Source organism: Etheostoma spectabile, chromosome 11 (assembly GCF_008692095.1).
Source record: "Etheostoma spectabile isolate EspeVRDwgs_2016 chromosome 11, UIUC_Espe_1.0, whole genome shotgun sequence".
NCBI lineage: Eukaryota > Metazoa > Chordata > Actinopteri > Perciformes > Percidae > Etheostoma > Etheostoma spectabile.
In genome coordinates, this window is record NC_045743.1 from 9,901,470 (window position 1) to 9,917,440 (window position 15,971).

The 15,971-nt window shown below is 41.8% G+C and overlaps 2 protein-coding genes across 8 annotated transcripts in view; one reads left to right on the forward strand and one right to left on the reverse strand.

Annotated features, from left to right (window-relative positions):
- The first annotated feature begins 1,798 nt into the window (after positions 1-1,798).
- On the forward strand, positions 1,799-11,388 carry wdsub1 (WD repeat, sterile alpha motif and U-box domain containing 1). Its single transcript, XM_032529842.1, has 9 exons — positions 1,799-1,884; positions 3,236-3,329; positions 3,802-3,835; positions 3,983-4,023; positions 4,396-4,502; positions 5,061-5,086; positions 8,015-8,192; positions 10,220-10,354; positions 10,458-11,388. The coding sequence occupies exons 2-9, from the start codon at positions 3,244-3,246 to the stop codon at positions 10,475-10,477; spliced, it is 627 nt and encodes a 208-aa protein (XP_032385733.1). The 5' UTR covers positions 1,799-1,884; positions 3,236-3,243; the 3' UTR covers positions 10,478-11,388.
- Positions 11,118-15,971, reverse strand: part of LOC116698066 (protein TANC1) — a 119,016-nt gene continuing 114,162 nt past the window's right edge. For 6 of the 7 annotated variants that reach the window (XM_032529824.1, XM_032529822.1, XM_032529823.1 and 3 more), the window contains 4 exons: positions 15,801-15,892; positions 15,150-15,296; positions 14,135-14,235; positions 11,118-14,045 (listed from right to left, as the gene is read on the reverse strand). In XM_032529824.1, coding sequence (XP_032385715.1) covers positions 12,479-14,045; positions 14,135-14,235; positions 15,150-15,296; positions 15,801-15,892 — 1,907 coding nt within the window. In that variant the 3' untranslated portion in view covers positions 11,118-12,478. The remainder of the gene's footprint in view (positions 14,046-14,134; positions 14,236-15,149; positions 15,297-15,800; positions 15,893-15,971) is intronic. The other variant, XM_032529817.1, reaches the window with a different exon arrangement.

The window sequence follows — 15,971 nt, forward strand, 5'->3', positions numbered from 1 at the left end:
TTACAAATAAACACATCAAATCATCACATGTGAGGAGCTGGAACCTGTTGGCATTTTTGCTTGAAAAAGGACTTAATCGGTTATCAAAATAGCTGTTTGATAAGAGTAGACTGACAATGATTTCTCCCTGACACCTCAAGTCAAGCTTAAAGGTTCAGTCTTGAACTTGAAATTCCAATCATAAGGTAAAGAACTTGGTTTTTACAGCCATATCTTATGGCAAATAGTCATTCTGATGCTTACGTTAAAATATTCTGATTGGTACGCTGAAAATGTTTCATGTGATTTTTTCATCAGAGCCTCGCCCACTCCAAACCAGTTAGAAAAGTACATATAAACACACATGGAGAGAAATTACAAAAAATGTTTGGCAGAACATTTTTGTGTTTATTTGGAGCCCTTTGGTTAAAGGTAGGAAGCTGGCTGGAAAAAAATAAGGTTTTCAGGACCTTAAAACATCTGTAAGTCCATTGGGTTAGACCCACAGTACATTCAATCTACTCAAGAAAAATTAGGGTTACTTAGCTCTCTACTATACTAAGGCAGGTTTAACAATAGGGACACACGGGACTAATGAACACAACCAGCCAGACAAGCATTTATTGACAAGAACTACCAACTTGAATTAAATATGTTAATAATACCATCTTAATCTGAAGATGACAGCTTTCACAAGCCCCCTTAGGGCTGCTGTGGCTCTCTAATTAACTAACCCTCTCACAGGTGGTTTACATTAATCTCAGTCCAGGACTCCATAGCCTCGCCCACATTAGTTTCACACAGCAAGAGTCCTTTGTTTTACAGCATTCCCGGTAAACCTAGCTATTTAAAACAATCCTAACCCAATGTGTGACTCTAACATTGTCTATTACATATGCAGTGCAGTGAGCGAGGCCAGTGTTGTGGCGTGCTGTTTATCTCCCTGTGGCCAGATGTTTGTGACCGGCTGCACCCACGGAGACCTCAAACTGTGGGATACTGACATCAACCTCTTGCATGCTGAGAAGGACACCCACGACCTGGGAGTCACCTGCTGCAGCTTTGCACCAAAGTTTGAAGTTGGTGAGTTCTTAGTGTTTAAAAGGCCAGTGTAAAAAAAATTCATTCGCAGCTTCCAAGTCCACGCAGTCAGTTCCAACGAACACTCACCAATCACTGGTGGTGTCTATACATGCAGATAGTTTGTCTGTTGATGGTTTATTATTAAGTCATTTATCAAGCAAAATGCCAAACATTTGCTGTTTCCTTTCATGTGTTTCACGTTCATTGCTGCTGTTGTTAATCATTGTAAACTAAATATCTTTGGGTTTTGGACTACTGATCTGGAAAAAACAAGAAATCAGCATGGGCTATAGGAAACTGAATTTTTAGTTGTGGTGTTTTTTTTTTTTACTATTTTCTGACTTTTTGTTAACCAGATGGCATTGATTAATAATAACAATTAGTCTGTAGATACAGTATATAGATTAATAATGAAAACAATAGGAGCTGTCACTATCCCAGAACAGAACACTCTTGATTGAGTCTTTTGTGATTTTGGGTGAACTAATCCTTTAATTTGTTACTTAAATCAAAATGACATGTACGGTGTTTGTTCTTTGCCACGTTTGGGGAATAAAAGCATATTTTTGTTCTGTAAATTTCCCGTCAATCCAAACACTATATTTATGCCACATACAGTGAAACAGATGCTTGCCATGTGTTGTTGCACTTCACGTACAGGCAGTTATTTTGTTATTAAAGTCCGTCAAGCATGAACATTAAGAAAGAGGGAATGTGGCTGTTTTTCGTTCTGCAGATGGCTGCCGTGTGGAGTTTCGACTGGCCTCCTGTGGACAGGACAGCCAGCTGAAAATATGGATTGTTTCCCAGCGTGAAGTGCAGGTAGGCCAACCCCTCCTTCTTCCTCCCTGAACTGAAAGCTCTCTCACTTCATCTCCCATGAGAGAGAGGCACAGAGAGAACCTGCTGACTGCTTTAACCTTGGTATCGCTCTGCAGAATACAGGAATTTTATTAGTGTGTGGAATAAATCAGCTGCAGACTGACTCATTAATAATGGATCCCTTTAAGACATTCTGCTGAACTACAACAGCTGCAGAGGAGTGTGTGTGGAGAAGAGTTGGAGAGGATATCAGGTGCATACAGTATATCCACCGTGACATTAATATCTTGTACAACCGACAGCAGAACACAAACATTTAGTGTATGTTCATAGGTTGTGTAACCAGCCTGCTGACTGTATTTTCATTAGTGTTTGAACACGCCATGTTATTAGTTCCTAAGATCTGTTTCCGTGGTAACTGCCGTATCTGGGGAGGATAAGATGTGTCACACGAGGTGACCCGCTGCGGTCAATAGGGATTTTTCATTTCTGTGCAGCTTGTAGAAAGACACTAAACAATGTCTGTGCTCATTTCATTTCTATAAAATGTATTTTTCACATATGTACTGTATTTCTATGTGGAGGAGCTTTCAACCTGCCCACCCTCCTGAAATGTGCATTTATCTTGTCTTTGCAAGAGGATTGCATGCTTGAACCCTTCTCCCCCTGTTATATGATAAAGAGACTCATGTGTGGATGGTTCAGGGAACCAAGGCGCCAGTCTTGAAGCTGTCAAAATGTCTAAATGGAACATTTAGCTTACTTGTGTTTGCAGCTCCATATTTTGATGGCGCCAGCTCCACAGAACATGGTCTTATTTAAGCTCTGAGGGTCAACTCTTTTAGGTATGCTTTGAGGAAAGGAAAAGACTGCAAGATCTGCCTTTTTCTTTTCTCCACCAGCATACCTCTCGAACATTTAATTTATTTTCACAAGTGCACATTTAGATTTTGTCAGGTGTAATAAAGGGTTTTTGTTTTTTCCTTACCAAGAAGTACAGGTGCTTCACTTCACATCTAGAAAATGCATGCAAATAACAAATTAACCTCCCACAGAGCCTGGAAACAGCAGTTTTAGACTAATGGAGGAAAGGTAGGTTTCATTTAGTATGTGTGTATTTACAGGCTAATCATTTAAATACTGTTATAGTCCGATTGATTTTTGCACACATGGGATTATTGCACAATGAATTCTTACTCTGTTCTCTCAGAAGTATCCTTTATATCTTAAGCTGTGAATGTCTCTGGCTTATTGCCAAAAAGAAAATCTTTTGTTTCCAAGCGGCTGTCAGCAGGTGGCACAGCTGCAAGCTAGCAGGAGGGAAGAGAGTTATTGACAAATACAAACACAGGCTGTGTCATGAAGCTGGTTCACATTCTTACCAGCCAGTCAGCTCCAGTTTTGTCTTGCTCTTTCTCTTCTGATGGAGAGCTGGTTGTCTCTGGGTGAGACACACACACACACACACACACACACACACACACACACACACACACACACACACACACACAAATCAATTCTTATTGACACACGTGTGACGAGCACTAATAAACATCCCCTTATTTGGCAGCTGAATATTGACTTTTTTTGTCCTGTAATTTGTTGTGAAATAATTTGCTCATTTGGGACAAATTAAGTTTAAATTAATCTGTCGTCCATGTTGAAAAAGTTATTTTTTTCTGTGCTATAAACAGCAGATGCCACTGCTGAGCATGTGTCCTGTTGTTCCGTCAATTGGCCACAGGAGGAGTCTATCTTGTTGCTTGTTTGCATTCCTCTGCTGTTTCTGGCTTTAATTCAAACATACTGAAGGTTAATCTGTACTTATGTAACGTGTGTGTTTTTGTTTGTATCCACTGTTTTGCAAATGCATGCATATGGATTCTGCAAATGAAGTTCACTATGATTATTCAACAGTTCGGTGGATAAAAGTGTTGCAACATATGATGCTGTAAGTAAAGCACAAAAACACTTGGAGGGTGTTTTTGGCTGGCTTTGCTGCTTCAGTTAACTACTTTCTAAACAAGAAATGCCAGCCGCAGTAAACAGATGCCAAACATTCCTGTTCTGTTCATGTTTGTCTGGACTTTGTTTACAGAACCTGGGAACCCTGCTTAACAGTTTGAAAGAGCATGACAGGTAAATCACCTGACTTTCCATTGCTATGCAGTCTCTGCTGTTATCAGACAATATAGGAGTCCAAGTGTTTTAAAATCAAAATGTGTGATTTTTGCTTGATTAGTTTTTCCCAGAAGCACTTTGTGCAGTGATGCAATAGTATATTATCCAGCGCTGCTTTCCAGACAGTCATTGAAGTGGCACCGCAGGTTGGCACCAGTGGGGCCCTTTGAAGTGCTTGAAAGGGTTTAAGATACTGTACAATCTAAGACTGGAATTTTTTTTTTCCAAGGGTAGAAGGAACCTGACTTTTAGAGCTGATCTCTTTCTATGTCAATTTTAGTCTGTCATACGCACCCTTCACATTCCTGCTCCTCTTCCTCCTCCCTGAAGGTATGTGACTGCTGTTGCTCTGTCTCCCACCATGCCGTGGATTGCAGCCGGATCCATGGACAGAACCGTAAAGGTGTGGAAAATAGGAGATGGAGTCAGCAGAACTGGTACATATTTTAAAGAGAATTGTTTAGGTTGGTGCCTACAAATGCCCAATCACTCCTCCTTTTATTGAAACAGACGGTTAGCATGGGTTTAAAGCCCAGGAGCCATTTGGAGTGCCAAAGCCTACCAAAAGAGTGTTTTGGGAGATATCCAGCAGGAAAAGCTCCCATTACATATGTATTGCTGTCTGGCTGCAGTGTCTAGAGGAGAAATTGTGATTGATGTTTATTGGTGCAGCAGGGCAAACTACCACTGAGCCTCAGAGGGCTGTTGTTATGGAGGTAAATCTTTCCAAAAAAAAGTTCAACCCGACATGAAAGAAAACATTTGGAATACTAAATGAAAAGGTGCACTCGTTAGACATCTGGAGGCCGTGAAGCCTCATCAGGGCAGCTCGCTATTTGCCATTAGTCAGGTTGATGTTGACAAGGAAATTTCAACTCAATGAAGATCTGTCTTTTTTTCATGCCTCTACCTTTTTATCTCCCATTTCCTTTCATCTTAGTTATTTCTTTCTTTTCACATATTAAAGTTATTCCCTTTTATGTTTTTTTCTGCAGCATCTGAACCAAGACAGTGTGCCAAGGTAAATAAATCCATCGCTCTTTTTTCTCCTTACAAATCTTATTATGTTATTCACAGTACTCTTTGAGCTAAAAGACACAGTTTTATTGTATGATGTTCTTTATGTGTAAATGGTTACAATATCAAGAGTCTAGTAAAGGTGTTTAGGTCATTTAAGGTCTTGATGTGGCCTGAAAACATCTTTTCTTTTGAGCTATTTTGTATTGCACTCTGTCTTTTTTTACATGTGACTGAAAGCTTTTGTGTTTGTCATGTGCTTATACTGTATTTCGTGTTGTGTAAACCCAAAGGTGCTTTGGTGAAGCTAATGGGATCCAAAAAAACTGTCTGGCTTCAAAGGATAAGGCTGGTATTATTCAACATTTTTCTTAATGCCAGCAAATCCCATGAAGGGACTATAACAACAATGTGTTGGTCTGTCTCTTAACACCTTCCCAAGGCAATTTGTTTCCTGCTGAATTGTTAAAAATGGGTCACAAAACTGTAGTTTGATTTTAAAAGTGGCTCAGTAATTTGTTAATACATATGGGCACAATAGTTTTTGGAATTGCCATAAACTGAGGTGGCAACATTTGCGCCCCCCTCAGGGTTAATATGAATAATGTGGCAGCTTACTGTGTGACAAGATACCTGCAAAACAAATGACATTCCCATCAGCCACAGCTGTACTCTGTGTTTAGTGCTATTTGGCAAATGCTAGCATGCCAATCAATTAACACAATGAACTAAAATGGAGTAAAACAGAAAGACGTAGAGTGCAGTGGAAGATGTGACTATAAAAACCCTAAAATGTCATTTTAATCCCCTACACATCCATTCTCTACCCACACCGATGTTTTCACTTAGTTTAACTAGACCTCTTCACTACAAACTAGGCTTGATTGACACCTTCCTCACTCTCCTGTTAGTTTAGTTGCACCTGTCAGGGGTGGACAACCTGCCCTGTTACCATTCTTGTTGGTGTGATTCCCAGTATACCCAGTCTAATCATCCAGTCATTGAAAACACCTGTGTTTGTGGGCAGGGTTAGTCAGGTCAGCAGATCATAAATGTTTTTTGGCCCTAAACCGTTCATTGCTTCATAAATAATATTTAAAAAATTGAATTTTACATAAACCGAAGGCACTAGTGAATTTGTAAGGGGTTATTTCCAGCTGCGGATTGATACATATTAGGCATGCTGGTGAGTATTTATGGCAGCAGGATGTTGACCGTATTCATGGTAATGTAGGAACATATCACCCAGTGCAAATGTAATGTTATTTTTGGACAACAATGAAGGTATGTGGCACTGAGGAATAAGTGATCAGGCTTTATTATTGTTGACAATGAGAAAAATAGTTATCTCTAGACTTGTACTTTGAATTATGGAGATGAGGATCAGACCCCAGGGTAGACCAAAAACATGCTGGAGAGATCATGGCTATGTCTCAGTTCTCTTAAATTGCATCCATTCCTCGCGTCTTAGTCCGTCCCACTGAGGAACCATGGGAGAGATGCAAGGAAATTATGGGAGGAGAGAGGAAACGAGAAGTACATCTCAGTTCCCTTTTTTTTTTGATGGCTCCTTGCTTCTCGTGATCCCTCCTCGAGGCTCACTCAATAAGAGCTTTGAGACGGCCTTCACAGAGGAGGGACAGAATAACTATATCTATAAAATAAGAGACATGAGATGCAGCCTGAACATCTCAGCTGGTTTGGGAATGCCTCAGGGTCCCCCAGAAGGAGCTACCTTATTTAGTCTCATGCCACCATGACCTGGAACTCAGATAAGTGGCAAAAAAATGGATGGATGATGAATAGAGCTTCATATGTGCATCTGTCCAAGTAATTAAACACTGCAGTCTGAGCGGTCCCAGTCTGCAGTGCAGCTCTGAGGTTTTCATGCTTTTGGCACAGTGATTCAATGACTCAGCCTCCTAGACTGGGAGACTCCACACACTATGAGCCAGGGCTGCAGAGAGGAGGTGGTGTTACTCTGCTCACCGTCGTGCAGACCCAATAAGTGGATCTTTCCATTTAGTGTAACTGTGCTTGGGGCAGGAGTTCTGTTTGCATAGTTTTACTTTAACTGTACTTTGTCTTTAGTGTTAATGTTAGCATGCTATCCCGCTAAACTAAGACGGTAAACAAGATGGCCAAGATTTCCTACTAAACATTCGCATGTTTAGTATTTAAGAGGAAATCCTTACCTCTAGATGTGCTGTCATGCCAAATCTACACAAAGAAAGTAATCAAGCAGAGATGCCAATTTATCTGAAGGCTCAGTAGACCAGGATGCAGTGCAGCCACTGGACATGTTACAATTTGAGTGAGGAGTGTCTTTTTTTTTTTTTTTAAATTGCAAAACGTATTCTCAGGCGCAGGCGTGTTCTTCGGGGGTTAGTGAAACCACAATCTTTTGTGGAGAAAAATATGCACTGATTATGAATTGTCAAGCACAGGTAGGAAGAGGTGGGTTATGTTGGCGTGGTAATGATCAACACCTCCCAGTCTTCACGGTTATCTCTTTCACGCGGCTAATGGTGGGCTATGGGAACCATGAAGCTGCTGCGAGGTGCCGTTAACGAGGCCGGCACACAACAGGCCATTTTGTCTCGGCCTTGTATGATAATGATGACTGCTCGCTCAAATTGTGTTATGTGAAGGTTGATGAGCTGCATGCTGGCACAATCTGAAGTAACGCTGTGTGTGTGTGTGTGTGTGTGTGTTGTGTGTGTGTGGTGTGTGTGTGTGTGTGTGTGTGTGTGTGTGTGTGTGTGTGTGTGTGTGTGTGTGTGTGTGTGTGTGTGTGGTGTTGTGTGTGTGTGTGTGTCCTTGTCTGTTGAGTGTTAAGGAAAATTGTTTGTTTGCATCAGATAAGTTTGTTGAAGGAGGTTGGGGGTATAATAGCAGAGCACTTCCTCCCTTCCTGTTGTGCATTTTGCAGGAAGGAAGTTGCCAGGTCACTCCAGGCTGCTGGTTTGCTGATTGGTCAAAGGATGATGTGCAGACTTGGCTATGTGAGAAAGGGCTGCAGGAGCTCGTCAGCATCTTTAAAGCCAACGACATCGATGGAGCAGAGCTCAGCCAGCTGAACAAGGAAGCAGCAGCAGAGCTGGGAATTGGTAAAGTTGGAATATAAAACAGTCATGTACTGTACATTAGTGTGTGTGTGTGTGTGTGTGTGTGTGTACACACTCACTGGGACTCAGTGTTTTTTGTGGGGATTTACTGTTTGATCCTAAAACATGACAAGCTTCAATTGGATAGCGTGATATAAGCCTTTTTTTTTTTCTTTTTTTTTTTATCGATGTTCTGATTTATTCCCCGCTCCCCCTCCCCACAACTCTTTCCCAAACAGTGGTCTGATTTAGGGACCTGACGCTGCAGCGTTTCTATCTGCTTATACAATCACAAATCACGCTGTGTGGACAGAACCCCATGGGATGACCTTTCCGTCACAAACAATGATAATCCCTCTGAAAATAAGATTAGTCCATTCAGGGTCGTCCAAGGTCTCAGTATAGAAAATGACGGTACCAAAAGCAGCCAGAAAACTCCCTGCAGTGGATGGACACACTGCGGACACTAGTGTTGAAGCTGCAACACTACAGTACAGTAGATGTACATATTATCTCCACCAAGGCAGTTATGTTTTCAAGAAATACTGTAGTTTAACATTGATCAGTCTGTGATGCTTGTACAATTTTTAAACTGAGATATGTTTTGTTACCTTCATACAGAGTGTGTGTGTATGTGTGTTCGATGTCAAGTTCTATTGGCAAAGAGCAAGTGATTATTTGTTTTTGGTGATGGTAGCTCATCATGTAGCTATTTTTAGGACTTTTTGGATTGTTTAACTTCTGCATGAATGCCATAATGCCCAGAAAAAGGCATCTTTACTCTAATTACTGGTATTTTGTGCCGACTGTAACTAGCTGCATCACAGTCTCACCCTTAATCATGGTAAAAACACCCTTCTGGCTGTTTTTGTCTTAGCTTTAATTGGAAAGCAGCAAACACAGTAAACAACAATAGTAAAGCCAACTTTTCTTGCATGCTGCTCAGTTATGCGAAGCATGTCTTATGGACTGAGCAACTCTTTTTCCATGTGTTTAGTACGGAGGTCAGCTCTTATCATTACCACAGAGCGAGGACAGAGGAAACGGCACGTTTTCTGTTCTTTTTGTGCTGTGGAACCAACAGCTATCATTTTCAATGCATGCTGTTTCTGTAAATTAGTGTGTACATACACACACACACACACACCAAATTAGATTCCAGCACACTTTACTTAATGAATTATACATGAATCTTTGAGTAAGGGGAGGAAAATAAAGTTCCTCTTGGATATAATTCAGTGTTTCTATGTGGAGACAGCCTCATTCTGCAGTTTTATTGTAGTGTCTCATCAATCTAAATGTAAAGTGGACTGTATAGTACTAATGGCTTGGGCCCCCATGAAAAATGTGACAATTTATGGAAATCTTAAATCCTATAGAGCTGTTAAGTGCTGTTTTTCTATCCAGGACTAATTTATTGAAGGAATTGGAACACTTAATAGGTTTAACGTGTTTCCCCAAGAGAAGACGTTTTGATTGCGCAACATCACTTTTCCCATAGGGTTCAAAGTATTTATGATTGCGACAGCAGGCCGCTGCTTCATCTGCCTGTTTTAAAACTTTGTGTCTGTGTATACCGTATTTTTTGTTTAGTTTTTTGCTGCAGGAGTTTCACGCCACTGAGTTCACAAGTCGCCAGTTAGTTGTAACGCATACTTAAATGCTTTCCTCTCTCCACTTCATTCGGTCTCTTTTTCTTTTTTCTCCGTGTGGCGCGCGCACCCGCTCGCGGTGTGAGGCGCGTGTCCGCACTATTCTTCGACATGACAACCTCTTGTTCAAAACTAAAGTAACAAGCCAATTTTGTAAAATGTAAGGAGTAGAAAGTACCGATATTTGTGTTAAAATGTAAAAAGTCGCCACAAAAATAGTAAAGTAAAAATATCAGAAAAATCTACTGTACAGTAACAAAGTATTTGTACTTCGTTACTTCCCATCTCTGATGATCAGAGACTAAGTTTGAAATGTTACAAGAAATTGCATTGTGTGTGATGTAACTGGCCACTTGCACTAAACAGTGTTGTTTTCAGAGTCTGTGGCCCTCCGAGGTTCTCTCCTGAGGAAAATTGAGGCCTTGAAGGCGGAGCAGAGCGGTTCAGATGCCCCAGATGAGTTTCTGTGTCCAATCACCAGAGAGCTGATGAAGGATCCAGTCAATGCTGCAGGTTAGATGATAAATGCTAAAAACCTGTCCAATGTCTCAAACTGAGTCAAAGACAGACATACATTATCTCAGCGTGTTCTGTATTTAATGTTTCAAATCCACAGATGGGTGTTCCTACAAGTGAGAATTCATGGGGAGCTGGATCAGGGGCCAAAACAAAACAAGCCCCATGAGGACCCTGCTCCTACAGACCACACTCCTCACCCTTAATGGATCTCTGAAGATGGCGATAACACAATGGAAGTCGAGCCAGTAGACAGCAGCTCATTTTAGCTTTTTTGCCAACTAAACAGGTATTTCATAACACAGGAGCTGCTTATCTGATAACAAGCGTTGTCATCACTGAAAGAAGTAATTATTATGAATAGTTTTTTCAGGGTACCATTCTAATCAGAATCCGATGATTTAACGATTAAAATATCTGCACACCTGCTAATTGTACGGCATTATGTATTTGAAGACAACACTCAAAGTAACACTATGCAACTTTTGAAAGTAGAAATTACAAATGTTCTCTCAAAAAGTTGAATTCATATTAAATTAAATGCACAACTGTTCAATACACTCAGGGAAGCTTAAGGTGGCTGATGTTGGCAAACTGTTATCTATATACCGTTTTAGCATCTTTTAATTTTCCACAATGGTCACTTGTGACAAACAGTTGACCAGTCAGTGGCAAATTCAACCAAACTAGATAAAGAATTGCCATACAACTGTGACGACTGACTAGTTTCTTTTCTTGTGGCGCTATAGTTTAGCTTTTTTTTTTTTATCCCAAATGTAAAAAGTGAAAAAACACCGTACCTTGCCAGAAATAATTGGATATGTAATGTGCCATTGTCCTGTAATTGCCACAGAGGCCGCTGTCACAAATCGTAGTCTCACTTTTTTAATCTGTTGCATTAACCTGAAGCTTTTTGGCAGCAACTAAACAGCTGTATAATGTTTACACTCCTCTTTAGGCCCATGCTAATTGTTAATGTCCTCTTAACTTAAACAGCCTTGTGTTTTAGAATAAAAGTCAGCAGACCTCTTTGTTTTTGCCTCAGTGGGTCTTTATTTCTCTCCCATGGTGGATATGGCAGTAATGTTATATTACAGTATGTGATCACTGCTAATAAAGCTCACAATACTGGAAACATGGAAACAGTAGCATTTAATGTACATATTAAAATAGAGCTAATGGCACTGTGCCCCCAAACCATTTGTTTTTATAGATTGTTGTCTCTGTAATATAAACTGCAATTTTAGCATACGCCAACGCAACATTGAGAATCACTAAATGTTGTAATAGCTGTGCAAAAATAACTATATAAAATATATTGCTTTTACAATTAACCAAGCCATTGGCGCTGTAAATAAATTAAAATAGACAGCAACAACAAGCAGATACAGAAAGGAATCCAATGTTAATGGTGATTCATATAATGTAACACATTAACAAATGTTTTTTTGTTTTTAGACATTTAAACATTGTGCATAAACTCAAAATACACAAGTCTGAACTTGTCAATACACTTAACATAGATCTTCACTGAAAAGAGGGAAAAATATTTATATAATATACACCAGAGGATCTATAACATCCTTTGTAAAACACAGGAATGCCCGTCCTTTTAGACTTTCTTACACCTTTACTGAGGACTCTCTTCCTTATTTCTCCTCTATCAGCACCATGGATGTAATGAACACAGTTCAAACCCCATTTCACTCATTCAAAACTATTCTGCAATAACATGCTTTAACTGAATGTTGTTTAAGCACTTGAGCGGCCTATGTGTGTATAAAGTGCTCACTGTCACCATTGCGTTGATAAGAACTATACACTACATGTCCAAATACTTCCTTCAGTGCAATGTCTCCAGCTTGGCTGAATGACAGTAGACATGTCATGTAACAGAAGCTGACAGCCACAAGCGACAGGTTGGGAGGAGAACAATTTGGAGCATTTGGTACACTGCCTGCAGTCTGTATTCACACAGGAAAACAAACTGCTTGCAAAGTGTACTTCGTACAGGCTTAAAAGAGAGAATGTTGGGGTTAGTTTAAAAAAATTAAAACTCCTCACTCTTTTGACTTTTGCTTGTGTGCATTGTGGACTGTATGAGAGAGAAAACAAACATTTTTACACGTTTGACTCTATAAATGATCGCTTTGGTTTCATCGAAGCTACGTGAATGGCAGAATTATCTCGGGCTAGGCCAGGCTGCTTGGGCTTACTGTCTATGAATGTGTGCGGCATCGCCAGTGCTGGCTTGGACTCTTTGTAACAGTTGGCGGCTTGGCAGAACTTCTCTGTGAATTCCTTGGCGTGCATGCCGTTTTGTAAACTACTCATTGCCATAGCACCCTGAGGTGGTGGAGGTTTGTGCTGCTCCTGGTAAGTGCTCACTGTTTTGGCGTAAGGCAGCTCACAGTCGACAGGCAGCAGGCCTATTGATGACATGTTGTGACACACCAGACCGTCAGACGAGTGGTTCAGCCAGCCGCGGCTGGCAGACTGCAGGCTCGGGTGACTTTGGAAGCCGTGGTGCTGCTGCTGCTGCTGTTGTTGTTGAGTTTGCTGCTGTTGGAGAAAGCGTGCTGTCTTGTCAGTTATACCCATGAAGGGTCTGGGTTTGTACTCTGAGCCAGAACTGGCCTGTTGGCTGTGCTTTGTTTTGTCAGAGATCTTGGTGCGGACATCAGGTCCCAGCTTGCCGCTGTCTGATAGACTGCTGCTGGACGCCAGGCTACTGGTAGAACTGGACACGCGCATGCTGCTGCTGCTGCCTCCTCCCTGTGATCCTATTGCATCACACATCCCATCCTTTCCTGGCTCAGTGTGGTTTCCCTGGGGTCCAGGACCAGAGCAGGCCAATCCATCCAGGGATGATGCAGAGTGGGCCGACAGCCTGTCTAGCCCCAGACCCTTGGAGCTGCTGCATGGTAAGTAGGAAGCCTGGGAGGAATGGAGGCTCTCATTTTCACAATTGTGACCCATGGAGGTGGAGACAGCCGCCAGCGACATGCGGTTCCCATATACAGGCTCGTCAGCTGGGGGTGGCAGAGGGCTGATGTCAATGCCTGGGCCCGGCTTCAGCATACTGGACATGTGTCTGCTCGGTAAGGGACTGGAGGGAGCATACTGAGATTTGGACCCTCCCCCCATGGAGCTCATATGCTGGTTGGTCTTGACTATCTGGGCTTGCTTGGTGGGCTGCAGGACCAGGCCCTGTTGGGCTAGCTCCTCCCGGTGCTCTCGAGGGTAACGGTGGAGGGGGAGCCTGCCGGGGCCTGGGGGGGAACTGGGGCTGTGACTCTGATGTCCCAAACTGTTGCTAACGGGCTCAGAGGGTAACACTCTATTGTAAGAATAACTGTTCTGTGACCAGCAAGCATCAGTTGTCCTGTCGTGCAGCGAGGCCTCCTCGTCGTCTTCCTCTTCCAGGATGTCTTTTTGTCCTTCCACCCTTCTGGCAAGACAGTGCTCTGAAGAGTCCTCCTGTCCTTCGTCTTGCTCCTGGTCAGACTCGTGGCCTGCTGACGTCTGGCTGGAAGCAGCTGCAGCCCCAGCGAGGCCTCCTTTGATCTGGCTGCGCTGCATCTGTTTACACTCGTCCTCTACTCGAGCAAGCAGACGACGGATTTCCCGGTTATTGGGGCACAACTTGGCTGCTTCGTGCAGGTCAGCCAAGGCTGCCGAAAACTGCCTGTGGATTGGAGAAAGAATGAAGAGGAACATCGTTACCAGCTTCAGACCCCCGATAACAAACCACAGGAGCTGTGTTGAATAGTCTACCTGCTGCTTCTTTTAGCTCTTGCGCGTGCATAGAAGGCCTCATAGGATTTGGGTTTCAGCTCCAGTGCTTTTGTTGCAAACTCCTCAGCCATCCCAAAATCCTACAAAAGAAGCAGAATCAATAAATTAATTAACCAGTTGATAATCAAGCACATGTGGCTAAGTTTCGATCACTGAAATTATTTTTAAAATATACAGTATACACGCTTATATCTTATTTATTGTGTTAAGGACATAACAGTATTTTCATACTAAATGGCTCTCTCCAGCAATTATGATCCCTGTGTGAAGTGATAAAATAACTGGCAGGCACCCCAGGTGCTGTAGAAACCGACAACCTCATGATGCCAGTTTTGCTCTGATCCCGTTTAGTTTGCAGCATGTAATCAACAGCTGGCTCGCTACATACGAAAGTCTGCCTGCTACACTTATGACTAAGACTTATGTAAACAAACTTTTATGAAGTGCTTTTCTGCAGAAAAAATTATCCAGCAATTCAAAGACAGAACAGCTTAAATGACCATTATACTGTCATTTTTAAGTTCATCTCAAATAGTCATTCAATTCATCATTGGGTAAAAACTCAGGAAACAACAGGAAACTGTCCGGTAGAGTTAAACTCTGGCAGACATGCTGGCACATGCAGGAACTGAGATTGTTTCACAAGAAGATTTGAGGAGATTAGTGCATCGCCCAGTGCGCTTGTAGCTCTTTCCCCAACTCTGCCCTGCTACCATCTGAACACTAAAAACCTACCCCTGCCCACACATACTCAAATTATTTCACATGCTGGACTCCCAGACTTATCTTTTTGTCCAAAACATTTCAAACAATTGGGGATACTTACCAGAAAAAAAAGTCTCTCATTAAATATCCATTTAATGATGCCTCATCATATTCATTACTCACTGACAAAAACTGAGTGAAAGGCCTTATTTAAAGTCATTAAAGGATCATGCTAAAAATACAGCAATTGCTGAGGAACAAAAGGAAAAGTGTCCCTTGAGAGGCTTACGTTGGTTTTTCTGCGACAGCGGGAAAGATTAAGGTACAGAGAGACCCTTAGGTCTTTAAATGCCTTCAGGTCCTCGCCAAAGCCTTCTCTAGGAAACTTCCTCAGGGCGTACTGGTACCTCTGGGCTGCCTCCTTCATCTTCCCTTTCTGAAAGACACATGGAGGGCAAACATGCAGAGAGGACAGAACCAGAAGAAAAATGTGGGGGAAAGAAGGCAAAGGAATTCACCAGATACTCCCGCAATAGCTGTGCTCTGGCTCAAACCTTCCCATCAATCACACATACAAATAACGCACGTGCACACACAACACACAACAGTAGACAGGTTTGTCTTTCTGCCACAAACTCAATTGTTTAAATTTCAGGGATCGATCATTGCTATTTTGGTAAGTGGTGCAAAAAATACACTATTCATTTTCTGCATTTAACAGAGCTAGAAAAAGGATGGTAATCGGGCCATTGTTGTGCTGAACTAACTTGTCAGTGCTTTTTTCACTTCTATTATAGAAAACATTACATCATTTGATAAAAACTTAGGCTATATTTGTTTCTTTTAGTACAGCTAAGCAGTTTAGGAACATGAAACATTCAGACAGAAAAGTGCTCTTTACAATTGACAGTAAGACATTTCTTTGCCAGTTGCACATTACCTTGTAAAGTAGGTTTCCCTCCTCCATCAGCTTCTGGAGGAGGATGATCAGGATATCAGGCTTGGAAGTAGCCATAGCCCAAGCAGCGTTCCCTGTGGGTATAGAGGGGAAAGAGAGAAGTAGAAAGAGGCGTGTTATGTTTTTCCTGGTGCCAACCGATGGTCACTGTAT

What these genes read in the sequence shown, in the direction of transcription:
- wdsub1 (XM_032529842.1), top strand. Translation starts at nt 3,244, where the DNA reads ATGAAGCTGGTTCACATTCTTACCAGCCAGTCAGCTCCAGTTTTGTCT. An exon ending in AACCAAGACAGTGTGCCAAG is followed by an intron (nt 5,087 to 8,014) that starts GTAAATAAATCC and finishes TGCATTTTGCAG; the next exon opens with GAAGGAAGTTGCCAGGTCAC. An exon ending in AGCAGCAGAGCTGGGAATTG is followed by an intron (nt 8,193 to 10,219) that starts GTAAAGTTGGAA and finishes TGTTGTTTTCAG; the next exon opens with AGTCTGTGGCCCTCCGAGGT.